The sequence below is a fragment of the Tetrao urogallus genome (genome assembly GCF_951394365.1).
Source record: "Tetrao urogallus genome assembly, chromosome: 18".
Classification (NCBI taxonomy): domain Eukaryota; kingdom Metazoa; phylum Chordata; class Aves; order Galliformes; family Phasianidae; genus Tetrao; species Tetrao urogallus.
The window spans coordinates 5,831,987-5,852,019 of record NC_136831.1 but is presented as its reverse complement, the minus strand read 5'-3'; the positions used below and the strand labels follow the sequence as shown (position 1 = coordinate 5,852,019).

At 47.0% G+C, this 20,033-nt stretch overlaps 3 protein-coding genes across 3 annotated transcripts in view; 1 reads left to right on the top strand and 2 right to left on the bottom strand.

Moving 5' to 3' along the window:
• Nucleotides 1-636: 636 nt before the first annotated feature.
• Nucleotides 637-9,468, bottom strand: LRRC45 (leucine rich repeat containing 45; the record flags this gene model as incomplete). Its single annotated transcript, XM_079544340.1, has 17 exons — nt 9,217-9,468; nt 9,036-9,097; nt 7,908-7,978; nt 7,450-7,628; nt 6,963-7,091; nt 6,574-6,686; nt 5,965-6,023; nt 5,778-5,855; nt 4,819-4,954; nt 4,446-4,523; nt 4,166-4,277; nt 3,932-4,002; nt 3,116-3,208; nt 2,481-2,573; nt 1,488-1,661; nt 1,250-1,397; nt 637-833 (listed from the first exon to the last, which is right to left on the bottom strand). The coding sequence occupies exons 1-17, from the start codon at nt 9,434-9,436 to the stop codon at nt 637-639; spliced, it is 2,013 nt and encodes a 670-aa protein (XP_079400466.1). The 5' UTR covers nt 9,437-9,468.
• A 78-nt stretch (nt 9,469-9,546) lies between these two features.
• Nucleotides 9,547-10,182, top strand: CENPX (centromere protein X; the record flags this gene model as incomplete). Its single annotated transcript, XM_079544276.1, has 5 exons — nt 9,547-9,576; nt 9,653-9,704; nt 9,798-9,851; nt 9,998-10,086; nt 10,168-10,182. The coding sequence occupies 5 exons, from the start codon at nt 9,547-9,549 to the stop codon at nt 10,180-10,182; spliced, it is 240 nt and encodes a 79-aa protein (XP_079400402.1).
• Nucleotides 10,183-14,409: 4,227 nt separating this feature from the next.
• ASPSCR1 (ASPSCR1 tether for SLC2A4, UBX domain containing) overlaps nt 14,410-20,033 on the bottom strand; it is a gene marked incomplete at its 3' end in the record, with an annotated part of 36,160 nt that continues 30,536 nt past the window's right edge. The window contains exons 13-16 of the mRNA XM_079544275.1: nt 16,854-16,905; nt 15,963-16,032; nt 15,393-15,644; nt 14,410-14,443 (exon numbers count right to left, since the gene is read on the bottom strand). Coding sequence (XP_079400401.1) covers nt 14,410-14,443; nt 15,393-15,644; nt 15,963-16,032; nt 16,854-16,905 — 408 coding nt within the window. The remainder of the gene's footprint in view (nt 14,444-15,392; nt 15,645-15,962; nt 16,033-16,853; nt 16,906-20,033) is intronic.

The window sequence follows — 20,033 nt, the reverse complement described above, 5'->3', positions numbered from 1 at the left end:
CACAGCAGTCCCTCTCCATACAGCTGTTCCTGTGTGTTAGAAATGTTCCTGTAGTGCCCATCACTACAGCCAGGGTCACAGAGGGACAAGGCAAAAAGCCAAAGTCAGCTGTCAGCCACTGCTTGCATCCATAACCACTGGGCACACAAAGATTTGTCCTTTCCAGCAGCTCCTGGACCCCGTGGCTCAGGGTAAAATAAATGCCTCCCACATCCAGGAACCCGTAAACACTGCTACCCATCATTTACAAGGCTGCGTTGTGATCAGCCCTGGTATTCAAACTAGTGCTTCAGAACAACTGCTTTTCAGAGAACATAAAGTCACACCGGTATTAACAAAGGATGCTGGCAGAATGGCACTGTAAAGAGCACAGAAACAGCTTCAAATGCTGAATCAGTGCAGGTTAAGGACTCTACATCACAAATTCAGACCCATAAGCCTCTATCTGAGCTGACTATGGCTCCTTCCTCCTCTCCTTTATGCTGCTGGGAACAAGATTTCTGAAGAACAAGAGGAGTTTTCTCCTTGCAAGCCTTCAGGTCTCCCCAGCTCTGACAAAAGATTCTCATTTACAAAAAAGGGGCTGTACCTGAGTAGCTTATCCTCATCCTGGTACCTGGATTCTTTAAGACACTCTCATTTCCTCAAACTGTGGGTTCCCAAGGAGGATCCCTGCACATATGCCATGATGGCATTCTGCAATATACTTGCTCGCTGGGCTTCTTCTTCTTTCATCCTGGAGATGTCAGCCTCTTTCATTCTCAGCTTCTCCATCAACATAGAGATTTCACCTTCTTTGTCCAGCAGTGCCTCTCGGTGATTACTTGACAAGACTGTGAAAGTAAAGCAGCATTGGTACAGAAAATTCGGGTGCCCTTAGAACAAACAGGAACAAGTTGCTGTAGGCACAGCTAAGGGCAGCACAAACAGGGTGAGCAACAAGCACAAGACAAGCGGCAAGAAACCTTCAGCTGCACGAGGCATTGGGAAAGGTTTTGCAGACACGATGTTAGACATCGCTGTGCAGGAAGTCCCAACATTTTGCTTGCTGTGCAGCTTTGGGCAGTATATTACTAAGTCATGGTCTCAATAAAATGAGGATAAGAATCACTGCAAAAACAGCAGGATGGAGGGTAGATTTGTATTCAGAGGTAGGAAGCGCCTGTGTCACCTGTAAGCATAGCTCTGTTTAAGGCCCAGTGTAGGCTACCACACATTAGTGTTTGAAAAGCATGGAAGGATCCACCACCTTTCAGCTGTCTCTCCAGGGCTGCAATCTTCTCTCTCAGCCCTTCCTGTGCTGTACGTTCAGCCTGTAGGTGTCCAATCTGCTCCTGTAATTCCACTTTCACTTTATTTACTTCTGTCACTTTTTCCTGTTCCTTACTGTTCAGGTCCTGACACACAAACAAAAATCCACAATTAACCAAACAACTTTTGTAATTTATTCTGCCAACAGTGACTCTTTCTGCTCCAGATGAAATTACCTGCTGAAGTTCCTCTATTCTCCTTCTGAGTCCATCAGCATGCAGGCTCAATTGATTGGCCTTGACTTGGGCCTCACCAACCATTTGTTTTTGTTTGAGGCAGCAGTTCTGAGCTTCATCACGTGCTTCAGTCATCAGCCGCAGCTTCTCTTCAAGGTGTTCCACTCGTTGCTGCTGTAAGATACAAAGAAAAAAAAAAGCAAAACCATCAGTTCTGTTCCATTCCTGTGAAGGATTATTCCCATTTTTGTTCCCAACACCGTGAAGCCTTGCTTCAGCCAGTTGGTACTGAAGAACAAGCAAGCACAGGATGTACCTGTAATAGATAAAGCACAACTCCCTTGCAATCAGGAGACAATCTAAGCTGCTTTCTGCTACCAGTGCCACCTCTGGTGTTCACATCTAATGGTCCTTCTTCACCTCCTCTTTATCCATTATCTTTATAATGGCTCTGAACCACAGCTGTACATGGTTAACCTACTGCTGCTCTAACACAAACAACAGCTTTTCTATGTTTTAACTCTGTAAAGCATCTTCTTCTGTGTTGTTGGGTATAAGCAACAATTTTAACTGTTTTTGCTGTATTTTCCTCATGGCTGTTTTACAAAATTCAAGTCCGCAGAGCCTTTTCATCCAGCAGCAGCAGCCGCCGTTTGGGGAAATGCTTCTGAGTCCAGAGTTACAGAACAGCACAGGAAAGTTGCTGGTAAACAGCACCTACACCTGGCTGCTTGCTCCACAACTTGCTAACTTAGATACCTAAGTTCTGCTCTGACAATATCCACATCAGTTCTGATACTACTGGAAAGCACAGAACAGATCAGGACACTCTGGACACAATTCAGACTTCTCAGAACTCCTTCCTTAGAAATCAAACTATTCATTGGACAATGAAGCCCAGAGATGGGAATTATTCATCATCTCCCTACAGCAAACAAGCCGGGCAGCCAAATTTACTCCTTCCCAGAGTCAGGGCCCAAAGGCAATCCTTACCTCATCCAACCGTGCCTGATTCCGAACCTTTATTAACTCTTCTTCTGCATGGCCTCGCTCAGTGAGTGCAGCTGCTTTGACTTGGCTCAGCTCCTGCCACAGAAACAGGAAAGATCCAGATAGGGAAGTTCCATCATTGAAACACCAACAAGAAAACATCAGCAGCTTCCTAGTCACAGGCTACAAAGTGACACAACTGCTCCTGTCATGCAGAGACAGGGTGAACAAGACCAAATTACACACCTTTTCTCATCCTGAGATTGCCACATAAATTCAGTGAAAATGAGAGGAGAGAGCAGCAGTGGGTCTAGCTGGGGAACAGATCAGGAGAAACATGCTACATGGCCTGGGACTCCCTGCAGGAAATCTGTAGAGTCAAATCCTAGTAAGAATCTAACCGTGTTCAGAGGTAACTATTTTTGTTCAAGCACAATCTGCAAGTTTCTCCATGGAACTTTCTCATTCTTTAGTCGTAAGCAGTTAAAATAATTTTTGTTGGTAAACTGAATGCCCCAGCTGCTCTCTTTTGTTCCTTCCCATCACACGTGACAGAGTTTATGCAGGTCAGCACTAGAAGATTTCACAGAGCACCTCCTCCTTTCCCACCTGAATGCACCCAGAGCACCCACTCTCACCTCCTCCAGGGCTATCCTGATGGCCTCCAGCCTCTGCACTCTGTCCTGCATAGAACGTTCACTGGCCTCCATGTGCTGCGTCAAGTGATCCACCTGCACAGCAGCAGGAAACATTTAAACAAGTGCCAGAAAATCACTCATATCTCCAAGCATAACAGCATGGCCACTGAGCACGAAAAAGAGCATCCCTTCCATGCAAAGTTTAATGAGCTCTTATCTTCAAGTGGTACAGAAGATCAGAGAATCATTTTCTAGTTTTAGTGTGGCTAACATCCTCCTGTCCTGTGTCTTTTCTTACAAGATTTCCAAATCTATGGAGATATATTTTATTTTTAAGGGATTTGACACCTCCATAAACATTGCAAACAGAGCCAATCACAGCCTCTTGTTCTCTCCATCCTTCTGAAACGTAACAGAGAAGACAGAAGCAGGCTGAGTTGCCTTAGAGGACTGTTTGCACAGAGCACGTATATCTTAATTCATTCTAATAATGTATCTTGATTTCACTGAGCAGGACAAGATTACTTATTCGTAATTAACACTATGCCTAACAGGACTGAGACAAGGTCCATCCTCCATGCCTCTCTGGCAGTCACCACTCTGGCTTATATCCTTACAGGCTACAAAACTTGCTAACAGATACAATGCCGTGTGATCTCTTCAGTTAAGCTCTTCTTGTAGAAACAGTCTGTTACACAGAAAGTCTAAATCCACTATTTTAAAAACTGAAGTGCAAATGATGGCCTCCAATGGCCAGAATCAAAGAGAGCTGAACCTCAAGAAGCTACAGACATCCTACAGAAGTGCCTTTCTCACCTCTTTTAAGCGAAGTGATTCCACGTCTTCAAGACTTTGTTTAAATCTTCTTTTTTCCATTTCCAGGCGCTCTGCAGATGAAAAGCAGGCACATCAGAACTAAGGCACTCCTGCCACGTAGGCTGTATTTACACCACACCATGAGCTTTCCCTTTCCCTGTCCTGCATCACTGACTCACTGATGGTATCAATACTCCATGGGTGCCCACAAGCTGCTTTTAATCTTCCACTCACCCTCAGCCTGCACAGCCCGCAGCTTCAGCTCTGCTGTTGTGTTGGTCAAGTCTTGTTTTAGCTGGAATAACTGATCCTGCTGCACTTTGCACTTCTTCTCCAGCTCATCCACCTAACAGGAAATCACTGTCACGAAGGAGTTTCTTCTCCTATTAGCAGAGCAAGTTAGCTGTACAGAACAATCAGCAGAGACAAACAGGAGCCGAAGCAGAGGACATACGTGGAGCAGAGGCAAATACCACCCAGGTCCCACCTCCCATTGCTGAACCTCCTTTCTTACCTGGTTTCTTAGAAGCAAGTTCTTCTCATTGCTGGCAGATAAGTCCCGGAAAAGCTTGCCTTCCCGCTCAGCACCTTCCTGCAAACAGCAGCACAATTAAAAGAACTTGCATACTCACTTAGTTGTCTGCACTACCAAGTTAGCACAACCAACACTGCGCCCAGCTAAATCCAACCCATCCACAGATGCCCCAGCTCCTCTCCACCCTCACACTCACCTGTCTCATTTCCACAGGAACGTCTGTCACAGCAGCTGTGCAAACCCACTCATGGAGTCATGCTTGCCTAACCCAACCAGCATCCCCCAAACCCACACGAAGCAGGTATGACCCAGAGCCCAGGTCTCCAACCTAACTAGGATTGACCCAGCCCACCTGTTTTTGCTGCTGGAGCTCTGCAAAGTGGCGCTCAGCCATGCTGGCCTGTTCCTGTTTCGTGGCACTCAGCAGCTCTCCCAGGTTGTGCACCTTTTGCTCAGACAGAGCCAGGGCAGCTTCAGTCATCTGCAGCCTGCACAGAGAAACACTTTCCAGAGCCCTTTCTGAGGGAGACACTCCAAGAGAGCACCATGCATTACGTGCTACAAGATGCTAACATATATGAGCCTATTTGCAACAAAGTGATTTCCATACCTGGACCCCTCCAGGATTTGCCCACTCTCAGAGGAGAATAAGGCTGGCTCTTTTACACCACTGCAAGATTCTTTAAAATTAGGAAGAATTTTATGGAATTAGGAATTAGGAACAGAATTTTGAACACAGGCAGTGAAAGTGATCTGCTCACTCTGTATATGAGGACGTGTCCACTCTGAGGCACCATGTAATGAAACCACTTTTAGCTGAAGTAGCCAGTGTCATTAAGTGTTTGAAGTCCAACCATTCTCACATGCATACGGCTCTACTCAGTGTAACAGCACTGTTGGGCAGTTCCAGTTCACTGCTCCTGAACACAAAACCTTGCTGGTCATGTTCCCCCATGTCTACAGTGGCTCTCAGAGAATCCTGTCAACTGCCAGGGAAAGCAGGGACAGACTTTCACCAGGCTGCAAACTGTGGAAGAAAAATATCCCCATCCCCACTATTCTTTTTCTTTCTGTTCACTCTCTGTAATTCACTTGCTTTTACAGCAGTGCACTGTGTTTTTAATCAAAGCCTGATCTGGTCATAATTAGTTCTCTAAAAACCTGATCTGGCCATCACTTCTGGGTATTACTGCAGATATGATTATGTGAAATACTAAGCCAGCCACTCGAGCTTAGCCCCTTAACAGCTCTGCCCAGCCCTGCCTGTACAGCACAGAAGATTGGGAAGGTTAAGGCTTTCCTCTTCCATACTTGGCTTTCAGTGAATTCATAATAGAGTGCTGCTCATTCAATGCTTCCTGCAGCTGGCTGACACGTCCTGCAGATATCCTGAATTTGGGGAAGAAAGAAAAAAAAAAGGGGTGGCTAATTTCTATCAGGAAATGGAAAGGGTCCAATACTGCTATCCAACAGCAGAAAGCATTCAAATCCAACTCACCTGCCACTCCTGGCTATTTCTTCTCTCTGTTTGTCTATAGTGTCCATCAAATCCAAGAACTGTGAACAAGGCACACACACATGAAAAAATGAACTGCATCACCTTGGAGCATTGGTATCTGTCAGCTTTCTCTTCCTAATGACAGCAGAAGAGAGCTCACGTCACTCTCTTGGAAGAAACCAAACTGCAGGTTTGAAGGGGTTCATCAGCATGTCTGACTGAGGTCATTAACTGCAGGGCTCTGCAACTTTGAGGGCCAGAAGGAAAACTGCGTGATGTTTTTAAGTTTTCACTGTTCAGAAAACATCAATTCCGTTACTAAAGAAGAAATTTGAAGTTTGAATATGGGCAAAGAAAATCACCAGAACTCCACAAGAATCCAGAGCGAATATGCTCAGCAGGGGATGTGTCAATACCTGTACTGTCATGGATTTGATTCCTGGGCAAACTAGCTCAGTAGAAGGAGCCTATTTACTGAACAGTGCTGTGTACTGCTCATAAACATCCAGGAGGAGATGCAGGAAGGCATCTTTGGGGCATAATGGGGCACTGAAAGAAGGCACTGGATTCCAGCTGACCAGTTTGAAGTGCTGACGAAGGATGGCTGACCTGCTTGGTCTTCTCATCCTTCAGATTCAATATCTCCTTGCTGAGCACACAAGTTCGGTGCTGTGTCTCACTGAGGATGGTCTGACGGTCCTGGTTGTGATCCATGGCTTGTTCTGATGCAGAGAGAACAGGAGAGGAAAGAAATAACATTGAGCACTGTGTATAGGCTGTAGAGAAATGGAGAGAAAGAGGGACAGCTCTCTTTTGGAGCAGCAAGTACCCTATATTCCCCAAGTGCTGAGACTGGAGAAGAGTTACTGATTCTCTCCCATGCACTTTAGGACATGGTTTAAGTGGTACACTCAGTAGAGTCAGGTTGATAAGAGGACCTGATGATCTGAAAGGCCTTTTCCCACCTATATAATTCTATAATTCTAAGTCCTACTTACCCACAGCTTTCAGGATGTCACTGGGAACATTGTTCCCAGCCAGTTCCAGCTTCTTCAGGGTCTTGTTGCTCTGCAAGCAGTTCAGCAAAGCTCGGCCTCCCAGAAGCCCAATGTTATTCCAACGTAGATCTATACAGAAAGCAATCTTTCACCCCAATAGCCACGTATCTGCTGAAACACACAAGGCTCAAGAGAAGCCATGCTCTTTATACCTCTACATGCATGGCTAACCATAAGGTCTCAGCACAAACACAGCAGTGACTACTAACTCCCTTTTTAAGATGAATGAAAGGGAAGGAAACAACTGGCAAAGCAGGAAGGCAAAAATGAACCTGAAGTGCTGAGATCCCAGTGACAGTTCCCAGCATACAATGTGATCCAGGTTAATAAGAACTGGGAATGATGCTCACTGGTTGGCAGAGATCAGCGTTGGTACAATGATTCCATGTGCATGTGAACACGTCTGTGGACAAACAGCCACTCTCACCCAACTCCTGAAGGCTGGCGTTTCGTTTCAGTGCCACGGCCAGCTCTCCTGCCCCGTGATGGTTGATCTGGTTGTTGCGCAGATCTAACTTCTGGAGAAAGTTGTTTGCTCCCAGTCCCTGGCAGAAAAAGGAGAAGCCTTCCTCCCATACACCCAGGCTGTTCCATTCCAGGATTAAGCTAAGGAAAAGTCAGACAGGGTTGGAGTTTGTAAAACGACAGCTGCAAGAGCCTGAATGATACCTGGATCACAGCACCCAGCCACCCTAACACAGCCTGAGGGAGCAGAGTGCTCTGCATCCCCAGAAGAGGCACCTCCAGTTCTCACTCCTTCACCTAAGCCATAGGCACTCTTGACATCCCTCCTAGCCCAAGAAATTCGCCCTCATCTCTCATTCTTTTCCAACTTGAGGTTCCATTCGGTAGGAATAACAGAAAGAGAGAGAGACAATTTCTTACCTCCTGATAGATTTGTTCTGCCTAAGAAGTTTTCCCAGTGCCTCAGCTCCTGTGGTTCGCAGGTTATTGCCCTGAAACGAAAGTGCTGAGTGATCAGTGAAACACTCTGCTCCAATGCAGCCATCCCATCTCACAGCACCAGGTGCACTCTGGCTGTAATGCTGATTTCAGTCTGTTAAAGCAGACGTACACCAGCCAGTGGGATGCTCGAGTCAAGCTGCTACAAACGCACTCATTAACAAAGAAAACTAATGGAAAGCCTCCAACTGACCACGCAGCAACAGCCCAGTGACCCACAGCAACAGCTTCCTATCAAAACAGATCAGTAAAACCAAAGATGAGCTGCAAGGTAATTACAGGGAGCTGCGGCAAAGATGAGGCGCAGGAGAACAGGACATGCACAGAACTGCACAGCCGTGTTGTGGGGTTGTTTCTAACTCCGGCTGAGCTCATGTTCCTATTTCTTTCCCCATCCCTCTGTCTCTGTTTTACTCTTATCACAGAATGGCTTGGGTTGGCAGGGACCTCAGGATCACAAAGCTCCAACCCCCTGCCACACGCAGGGCCACCAACCTCCCCATTTCACAGCAGCCCAGGCTGCCCAGGGCCCCATCCAACCTGGCCTCGAACACCTCCAGGGATGGACGGGGCATCACAGCCTCTCTGGGCAGCTGTTCCAGCACCTCACCACTCTCACAGTAAAGAACTTCCCCCTGACATCCAACCTCAATCTTCCCTCCCTCAACTTCAAACCATTTCCCCTTGTCCTGCAGTTATCTACCCTTCCAAAGAGTTGACTCCCCTCCTGTTTGCAGGCTCCCTTTATGTACTGCAGGCTGCAATGAGGTCACCCCGCAGCCTTCTCTTCTCCAGGCTGAACAAGCCCAGCTCCCTCAGCCTGTCTTTGTAGAGGAGGTGCTGCAGCCCCTGATCATCTTTGTGGCTCCTCTGGACCCTCTCTAACAGCTCTCATCCCAATCCCTTCCCAGTACCCTTACCACATCCTAAGGACAATCGGTGGCAGCCTGGGATCACCCCAGTCCTTGGGGCCTCACAGGGCTACGATTTGAGGGCTGCCCTGAGAGTGCGAGGGATGCACGCAGGGCCGCAGCCTCTTAACAAACTCACCTTCAAATCCAAAGATTTGACGGTGGTATTGGAACACAGGCCGTGCAGCAGGAGTTTCACACCTGGATACGAAAAGACAGAAAGCCGTTTACTTCGCGCTCCGCCCGGGCCGGACGCAACGCCGTCCCTTAGCAACGGCTCCATGAGAGCAGCGCGGCTCCCGGCGCAGCCCCGCGCCCACCGTCCTCGCTCAGGCCGCAATCTCCGAGCGCCACCTCGGCGAAGTGCGCGGCCCCGGGCAGCAGGCGGCCCAGCGCTCCGCACGTTTCCAGCGAGAGGCTCTGCTCCGTCAGGTCCAGGCGGGCCCGACCCGGCGCCTCCCCGCGCTCCCTCAGCCGCCGCAGCACGGCATCCTGCGGCGCCGCGCACAGCCGCTCGTAGGCCCGCCGGAACTCCTCCATGGCCTCGGGGCGCTACCGACCGCCGCCGAGCGCGGCGCTGCCGCCGCCGAGCAGCCGAACTCCGCTCCGCCCCGCCCCGCGCGCGTCCGGGAGGTGGGACGGGCGGCGCCATGGAGGAGCGGGAAGGCTGTTTCAGGAAGGTGCGGAGCGGCATGGAGCGGAGCGGCCCCGGTCCGACCGGCCCCGTCCCGCCTCACCGCTGCTCTCTCCGCGCAGGAGACGGTGGAGCGGCTGCTGCGGCTGCACTTCCGAGACGGGAGGACGCGAGGTGCGGGGCGGCGGGGCCGGCGCTCGCGGGGCCTCCTCTCCGTTCCCCCCCCTCCGTTCCCCCCCAGCCCCGCTTAGCGCTCTGTCCTCGCAGTTAACGGCGACGCGCTGCTGCTGATGGCGGAGCTGCTGACGGTCTTCGTGCGAGGTGAGCGCCCCGCAACCCCCGGCCCCACCGGCGTCCCCGGACCGCCCTGCCCCCACCCTGCCCCCCTCCCGGCCCGGGGGTGATGTTCTTTCCCCCCCCCCCCGGAGCACCGCGGTCGCAGCGCTCTCTCTCCGGCTGCACCGCAGAAGCTGCGGCTCGAGCAGCGCGACAGGCACAGGCGGAGGACCTGGAGAAGGTGGACATCGAGCACGTGGAGAAGGTGCTGCCCCAGCTGGTGAGTGAGGCTGCTTCCTTACCTTCATTTGTGCCCCAGGGGTTTGCTGCCTTTAGCCCCTGCTCTTCTCTTTCCTTACAGCTTTTAGATTTCTAGAGACGTGGTGAAGCAGAAGTGACGGCTCAGCCGCTGGCAGAAGATCCCGGCCTGATGCTGAGTCCAGCTCTAGGAATAATAGTGTCATCTCCTTCCTCTGCCCTATTGCTTCTGCTCCCCAGCTCCTGTATCAAGGCTCTGATGGCAGATGCTGTTTCTGAATAGAGGCCTCCGCTCACTGGCTCTGGTGGGCTGTAACTGGTTTCCCTCTCGCTGCCTTCCTTCTTTAACGGTGTGCCCATCAGCACGGTAAAGCTGCTGTTGCTTTCTCAGCTAATGTGAGAAACAGGTGCTTCTTCAGACGATGAGAGGCATGGAAAGACTTAATGGCTGGAAATGTCATCCAAACATCAGGCTCTCCTCATCTCAGCGGGCGGCAGCGGCAGAAACTTCAGGTCCGGCTCCAAGCCTGGCTAATGAATAGGTTGTTAGCAGGAGCTCCGTTACAGGCTCTTGCCAAAAGCAGGTATCTGATCTTTATTTTATAAATAAACAGTGTCTGTCCTTCACTACCTTCCAGTATTTCTCCAGGGCTGTGACATCAAAGAGCGCTCAGAACCTTTTAACCATTTGATATTCTCCTCAGAAGCTGCTTCCCCTCTGCTATAAATTTGTTCTCACAAAGAAACATCAATAAATCAAAAACGAGGCTCCCCCCCTTGTGCAGGCTCATTGCTGCAATTAATCATCAAAAGTCAAGTTGCTTCAAAGACTTGCATGGTTTTCCCCTCACCCACCCTCTTTCTTTAAATCTTTGTAGAACGAAAGGAAAAAGGACAGAATAACAAACAGCATGTGTGAGAATCCCACATCATGGGACAGCTCGGCCCCTGGGCCGGCAGGGGGGCAGGATGGGGGAGCTGTGAAATAGGAAACCTCGCACATGGAGGAAAGGACCCACACAACTGAGCCGGCTTTGTTGGGAAGCGCGGAGCCGGCTGCATGGAAAGCAGCTGACGGCCGTGTGTCCAAAGGGCTGTGCAGTGCTGCTGGCTGGTTGCAGCCTTTGATTAGTAATAGGGAGCAGTTTTGTTTTTTTCCAGCTGACAGCTGTAGCAGGCACAGCTCAATAGGTCGCTGTAGTGCCTCAGCTGAGAACTGTCAAGGTCATCACTCTGGATGGGAGCCACGTGGAAATTTGGACCAAAACCACAATTTAATACGCATTCTTTTTGGTGATGGTACCAGGCGAGGCAGTGCCCCAACCCTCTGAACTGCAGCCTCTCTGCCAAGAGAACTGTTTGTGCAGCTGTACCATGAAACCAGGGAAATAACTGACCTAGTTCAGCTTTCAGCCCCACGACCATACGGTAAAAAGGGCAACAGCAAAAAATGCAGATAATACTACCTCTGAATGCCCAACACCCCTAGGGATGAGTTAGATACTGCAGCAGAAGAGAGAAAACAAAGCCAGAATCTGCACGCATCGTTCTGCAGCGTGGTAGGAATCTCTGTAGCGAGTACCTTAGGGAAGAGCCTGCACACACCACAGCCTCTGGTCCCTTTAAAAGAATCCACCCCTACTTTTTTTTTTCTTTAACCTTATCTGGATTTCAAATCATCTCTCCCCCATTCTGAGTCTTGGTGACACACAAAGGGATCTAAAAATGCTCAACTTCACTTCCCTGGCCCATACTACCAGCATTCCTGACTGAAGAGGACTGCAGATTTGGATGTTAGTGGTAAAGTGGTATTTTAATAGCAGTAGCTTTTTCTTTTCTTTTTTTTTTTTTGCATAGGAGAGGAAGACCCGATCTGGTTGTTGGAATATCCATGCAATATCCATTTTTCATCCTATTAAAACAGCAGTAGATGAAACTGATGCACTGTGTTACACAAGGGGCATGCACAAACAGGACTGAATCAGTGCATGCAGCTGCATGGGCTCAGCTGCAGGAGTCCAATCCTCACCAGAAACCTCTTCTGACTGGCACAGCCACTATTAGGGTATGTTTGGGTAAACCAGTTGTATCTTGATTTTAAAATGATTAGAAAGTTAACTCTGGGGATCTGGTTAAACCCAGTATTGGTTCTGCAGCTGTTGCTCATCCCAGCCACAGAGAAGAAACTGGGCTGAGATTTATTAATGCCTCTGTCAGATTAAGTCACACCTAATTTTCTGTGAGCAGCAGCTGGGTCAAGACAGACCTGATATTAACCTCCTAATCCTCACTCCTGTACTTAACCCAATAAACTGCCCCATTAGTGCTGATAGTGCTGTTCATGTCCCCAGACATTTCCTTCTCTTTGCCCATACCACGTACTCACAAGTGACAAAACTGATGAAATCAAACCAGCTAAGGCACTTGATGTTGCCTGTGCTCTTCAGAAACAAAGAGTAGCACACCTGAAGCCCAGTACAGCTTCCTGCTATCCAAAACACTCCTACTTACTCTTAACCCAGTGATTCAAACACCAGCACGAGTACATCGCTGCCTATGCTGGGAGCCAACCTATGGATCCTCATGGGCCTCCAACACATCCTGCACAAACTCAGCACAGCAGCTGTAGCTGCAGCATACTTCTAACTTCTGTGAAAGCAATGAGCATGACAGAGCACCTGAACCAAGCGACAGACAGCAAGCTCAGCCCACACAATCCTCTGAAGTAGTAAGCTTTAAACATTATTTTAATTTTGCTTCGTTTTGCTGTAATACACCTTTTATAGACATCAAGCACCAGAAGGGCTTGCCTTTCAAGAAAAGAACTTAGAGCAGCATGTCTGCACACAGTGCTCTTGCAGCCTCCACTGCCGGTGGCCGCACACAGCCCCTGTTTATGTTTGGGTGTCATATAAGGAATCAATCAACATTTCTGCTCAAGCATTCTGCTCCCTCCACTTTAAGTCTCCTTTTTCCTCTTCCACCTTTCATGCTTCTCCCTCCCTTCAAGTTTCTTCAAAGCATCTAAGAGCATTTGGAAGTAATTAGACCTGAAGGGAAATGTTGGCCAGGCTGGGAGACAATGACAAGTGCCAGGAACCCTGGGTGCCCTTTCTAGCTACTTTGAAGTTCATTCAGATGGTACAAAGCTCTGTTTTGCTTTGTTGGAAGAAAAAAAAAAATGGGAGGAAGGGAATGAGGCATGACAGGCCCATTGAAAAGAGAGCAGGTTCCTGTGAACTGACAGAGAAACAGAGCACTGGGGGAAGGAACACATTATCAAAGAGACCGACAAAAAGGCCTCCTCTGGCCACTGTGCTTTATTACATCTCAGAATTGTGCAGATGCAGACATAGCTTGGAGAACAATTGTCTGTACAGGGAAAATGGAAAATATGCTATTACCATAACATGGAACCCCAGCTTGCCCAATACGAATCACTGATCCATGAAGAAGATTCAAAAATAAAAATAAAAATAAAAATAAAATAAAGCACCATGGCTGCTGTGGCACTGTGATCTCCAGTGTAAGCACAGTTCTGAACACTCATCCCACTGCAGCATCTGCAGGAGGCAAATTCAGGACCAGCACTTCCCTCTGCACACCAACTGCACGCAGAGGACAGCTTACTCTGCTGTGGGAACTCTCAGACCACAGAAGACGTTTGCAGATTGATGGTCACATGAAGAGATTCTTATGGGAGTTTTTTTTCCCCACATTACACCCATAGTTACTGACATAAATTATGTGCAGAGAAAATTCCATTAGCAGATACCTGTGTTCTGGGGCAAATGAAAACAGTGTAAGTGCAGTAGACCACGAGTTTCATAAGAAAAGGCAATTGGAACTGTTATAAGTGATGTGCTTCCCTTAAACCCACTTTCTAGCCATCTATGCCCAGAATTACCAGCAAAAAGCAGAGGTCTTGTTCTACTCAGCACTAAACTATAGGTAAAACTGAATTGTACCTTGCTGCTAGAGTTCAAGCAGCCAGACTCAAGTTATCTTTGAGGATAGAAAGGCAAAAGATAGGAGGATTTGAATTTAAAAATATGGATGAAATCACAGTCCTTCACAGACATTATCTAGGAATTATTTTCCCTTCCATTCTCTATTCATATTATTTGCATGCAGGAAATGTTAAATTTAACCTCTAATCTTGCTTCTGTAGTCATAAACAGGCCTTGCACACTTCCAAAAGGTGAAGCTGGCAGCTGAAAGTTGAAAGTAATAGCAATTTTCTGTATGTAATTAATGTTCATATGTATTTAGATCTCTCCAGGGCCACCAACAATTTCTTACAAATTCTGAAGTAGTTCATCAGGAAAGAGGCACAACTGGATGCTCACTGCAGCTCAGGATGCTTCATCTCTTCCCACCTACACCACAAACAGAAGGCCATTAAAACACTTAACCACACAGTTCACACTGCATCATTTCTCAACAGCATGATCTATGTGCTGCTGTGTTCAGGCAATGGTTGGGTTGTGTGGAAGAACAGCTCTTTAGCAGATGGAATGGTGAATACAACATAACTCCCAGGGAAGGGAACCCCATCCTACACATTATTAACATGCATGTTCGAGCACAAGACTAACTTTTCATACCAGCTGCTAGTGGATAACCTACATATGTAGGCAAGATGTTATTCTGTGCTTTATCCAGATAACCTTTACTTGAGAAAGTGGAATGGCTCAAGAGTCCTAGAAACAGGAAATGGTAAAGATATTGCTTCCCACAATACTGTGCATCACTATCCCAGTATGAGTGGTAGAATCCTAAGAGTGGTTTGTGTTGGAAGGGACTTTAAAGCTCACTCAAACCCCTCCGTGGGCTCATTGCCCCCACCATCTCAGGTTGCCCAGGGCCCAATCCAGCATGACTGAGCACCTCCAGGGACGGAGCACCCACAGCTCTCTGGGCAGCAGTGCCAGGGCCTCACCACCCTCACAGTGGAGAAGTTCTTCCTGCATCTAATGTAAATCTACTCTCTCTCAGTTCAAAATCCTTACCCCTTATCCTACCAAGGACAGATCTGCCACAACAGGAAAAAACACCACAAGTGACCATTTGCAGCCTTTCAGGAATAATTCCACACTTTTTCCTATGATGCTGGAGCTGATGCCCCCACAGAATCAAGTAATAATATCCTACCAGGACACTAACATTTGGCATTATTAGCCAGGGAATTCCAGATAACGTTTCCTAGTTTTAATTCCTTATAGAACCAGTATTGAGGCACCTCTCCAGTGAAGGCTGAGGTTTAAGGCACAAAATGATTTGTGACTGACAAGCACTGATATCATGTCCTGCCTGCCTTCTGCTGACATCTTCAAGAGCAGAGTCAACACTGAAACTGTTTCAGCAGGAGAACTCTCCCCAGATTTTGTGATACCTGGCAGCTTCAGCCACTTGGGTATTTTCCCGGGGGCCCTTCTCAGCACCTGTGGAGCTTCATGCACTCTTGCTGGTTCTGGTCGTTCAGTCTTTTTGTCACTGCCCACTTCTGGTTCAGGTAGGGATGGAACTATTGATTCTGAGGATGACGAGGCAGAAGGAGCTAATGGTTTGGACAAACATCTAAGGAAGAAAATAAGCAAGTAGAATTACAACTTCCTTTTGTCATACTAGTCCCACGTATCACCACATTTAAGCTTTCTAAGTCAGACTGACAAGGCTCTTCTCCATGATAAAGACCTTAAGATTTACTTGATGTAGTCACTGAAATCCTGCTTTACAAAGAAGGACTCATCAAGCTACAAATTCAGATATGACTGTACGAAGGAGAAACTGAAGTCCTAGCATCTTCAGATCACATTTCTTTTTAGAAAGGCACTTCATGCCCACACCCCCCCTCCCTGAAATACTCAACTGCAACTCTACTCATTTCCAACATACCTGGCCATCAATAAATCAGCTGCAGAAGGGGAAAGTGCAGAGCTCAGCAGGTCCGATTTCAGGTAACAATCTGTTTAAAATGAAACTTGATGAAATCCCAACACTTGTTTGGTAACATAAAGACATCAATCACAGACTCACGTAGCTCAGTGCTCAACAAGAACCTGCTGTACACCACAGCAAGTTTTCCACCAGCTGTCAAACAGGACACTTTCAAACTGTGACTGCTTCTTACACAACTCGAGGCATCTTACTTTGTCATTCATTCAAAACCTTGAGATTCTGACATTTTCTTTCAGTGCTCATTCCATCTGAGGAGCTATTATGCAAAAGATAATGCAGTCCTTGCCAATGCTGGTAACTGTTCCCCTTCAGACTGGTTAAAGCTCATCAGAGCTACGTTTTTCTCGCTAAAAGAGTGTTATTCCATCTCCGGGACAAAGAGAAATTCTAAGTACAAACCAGAGATATCAGGCAACTGAGGATTCCAATCTGTTCTCCCACCTCCAGCTAGTCCACTCAGCAGGAGGTCTATATGAGCATTTCACATCTGTCCAGCTAACATCTTCTACAGTGAAATTTCCTTCTATAGGATTATTCTTCTTTCATTTTTGTCCTCATAGTAGATAATGCCTGCTCAACAGCCTAACAAATCTCACAAGAAATGTACTATATTTATATTTGTGCTTAAGCTAACTGCAGTAAAATCCACTTTTAGCGAGAACAACCCAGCTCTGATGAGCTTTAACCAGTCTGAAGGGGAACAGTTACCAGCATTGGCAAGGACTGCATTATCTTTTGCTGGAAGAAATCCTAATATACTGATACAATTCTTTTCAGTCTTCTACAGGTGCTATACAATCAGGTGAAGAAGAGAGGAAGCTCACTCACCCCTGCGCTCCTCAGATCCAAAATGAATGACAGCAGCTGGAAAGAGTTTAGCCTGCAGCAAAGGGGAAAAAGAAAAGGTTACTGATTGTAGATGCTTCCACAATCTACTGTGAACGTTAGAGACAGACAGCTATGGACAAATTCAGAGAGTTTAAGATCAGGTCACTGAAGCATCCATAACTCAGAGAAGTCTCAACTTGCATACAGCACAGGGCACTCACAGTAAATATGAAGCAAAACTCACAAGCTGTTCTACACACAGATGTGCAGCAACACACTGTGCCAACAACCTACTTGTTTTCAATCCAGTTTGAACTGCCAGTTCCTACTTGTTTGGATAAGTGCTGTATTCAAACTGTTTTTTCATTCATTTAGCTCATTATAGTAACTGCAGGACTGCCTTCTTCACATCTGCATTTATCACCCTGATGAACTTTATTTTATCTGCAAATATTATTATTTTGTATTTATGTATTTACCTCTAAAAGAGATGATAATGAGCAGAGCATGCCCAGAACTGAACCCAGAACACCACTGCAACCCTGCTTTTCAACAATTCCTCAGTGAGTGTTATTTGAGATGTTTGTCAGCCAAAGCATAATTAACTTAATATGCATTTTAATTACAGTGTCACACCTTAAAAGAATACATATGCATATAGTTCATGAAGGAATGAATCAAATGAAAGCATGATACAGTACGTAAATCTGTTGAGTCTGATCCCAGCAGTATCACCTCTGTACAAAACGATGCAGTACGTCACAGCTGACTACATCACAGGAAAGATGGGAAGCACTGCCTGTCCCAGCCATGATGGCCCCAGAAAGGTGTGCACTCATCACCTGGAATCTCTGCCTACCCCTTCACGTACACAAGGAACACACATTAAAGAGCATATGATCAGCAAGCACTCCTCTTTTGCCAGCACACAAGTGCAATAAAACCAGACTCAAACTTTTCCCTTCTGTCAGTGAGACAGAAAATGTTGACTAATGGTCTACACTTACACTGGCAAAATAACACCACTCCATTTCTCTTCTTGAACAAAACAAACCAATAAGTCTTGTCAGCATCAATTGCCCCTGTTTCTACTACCAAGGCACATCCAGGAACTGCACAGGGCAGGCTGCCTGCTCTTGAGTTTTCTTGAGCCTCTGTTGCCACCATCAGGATACTGGAACTGATGCTCCATCCAGCAAAGCAGTTATAGTATCTCAAAAAAAAAACAACCAACAAACCACAAACCAAAACCAACCAGATCTCTACAGGGGAGCCCATGGATTCCCACCTAGTATAGATGTAGATTAATCCAGATGGATGAATGGAGATGAGATGAATCAGCTTCAACTATCTTCCTGGTACAAATGCCAACGAGTACGTGGCATTGCAAGTTTTTGGACATTAATCCAAAAGGTGCTGTAGAATTTCCTAAGTAACACAGCCTGCACATTAGAGTAAAGCAGAGGAGACATTCATTTGTCTACTCCAAACCTCAGCTCCTGCCTGGCGACCAGGGATCTTCATATCCTCCAAGTGTCATTTTAGCAGAAATCATTATTTACCAGGTCTTTTTAACACGTTAGTCCTCAATCAACAGCGCCTAAGATTGCCTGCTCCAGTCACAAAGACAGCTCTCCATAAACTTTTTAATTAAAAAGTACCAGCCACGGTTTAGAAACCCCAGAGAAAATTCTTCCAAGAGCTTTGATGTTTCCGCTGCGTTCGTCTGAAGGGATCCCTCTATTTAGGAAATGGGTGGCTTAAAAGGGAGCCCCCCCAGCACCCCCTCCCCAAACACACATACACTCAAGCCCTTTTGCACACAACATCCTTTTCATGCCAGCTGCAAGTTGGAAAATGAGGTTTTTGTAGCGTGTTAGTGTTGGAATTTTTTAATAACCTCCCCTCTCTGTTTTTCCCCTCCTGCCCAATTATCTTGGTAAATAATTAACATTCTGAAGGAGATAAGTAAGCACAACATCTCAAAACTCAAAGCCTTTTAGTTCAAAGCCCTGCCCTCCTCTCTCCCCACTGCCACCACCAAAACTTGCTTGTCAATCAAGCTCTGGGCACACACATCAAAGCTCCATGCAGGAATGGCCCCAAGGGGTCAGAGAAAATTCATGGCAGGGCCAAAGTGAGGCACAAAGAGAAAGAGAGAGAGAAGCACAGACTGAGAGCTAGACAGACATACTGAGCAGCAGAAACACACAAACAGAACGTGCCCCAATATAAACCTCTACCCTATTTACTCACAAGTTGACAAACAATCTTAGTTCTGAATTTCAGGCTCCACCACCACAGCCATTTCCCGCTGCTGGCAAAATATCAATCCAAAATCTTTTAACTGAAAAGCACTGGACAGCAGTTCACAGGCATACGCAACACAACCTCCTACCTACGGCGGAGCAATTCCCCCCATCACTGCCCCTTCCCAGTGCTCAGCCAACTGGGATCTGTTACCAAATTCATACCCGATAAGGTTTTGCATTCAGATCTTTCTCCACAATAACAGTTCATTCACACCACCCCTTATCCAGCTTTCTCATTTCAGAATTCTCAGGTGTCACCCCCTATTTCAGGGCTCACTTTGGGTGCAGTGCAGGAAACAGCCAGCTGCACCTCACTGCTACCCCACCAGCTCTCCAGCCAGTCACCAGCAGGACACACTGCCTCAGAGCTTTCTGCAACACTAAATATAAAGATATACGTAGAAATATGCACACAGAGTGGAATAACCTCACCTGTCAAGGAATGCCTTGGCATAAAGGTGAGAAGGAGTTAGTATCCTCAGGACAGGAAAATACACAACCAGAAAGCTGGAGCCTTTCGTATTCCCCAACACTGCTTTGGAAGCAGAAGTCGTACTGGGCAGAATGTTATTCAAAATGCATACTCTTAGGTCAGTAATTTCTTCACTTACATGCTTCTGTGGCCCTAGAAGATGAATCTTGCAGTCTTAAATTCATTGCACAGGATTCTTTTAAGAACATCATTGAGCCAAGAGAGATTTAGAAACCTCTTACGGTTACACTGGGTGCAGCAGACCAACCAAACAAATCACAGGTTGCTTGAAACAAGCATTCAAAAAACTCCACTCAGTTATATGTGAAGAATTACAACAGAAGTCAACAGGTAGTTACCATGCTGCAATATCCAGCATTTCTCTTCCTGGCTGCC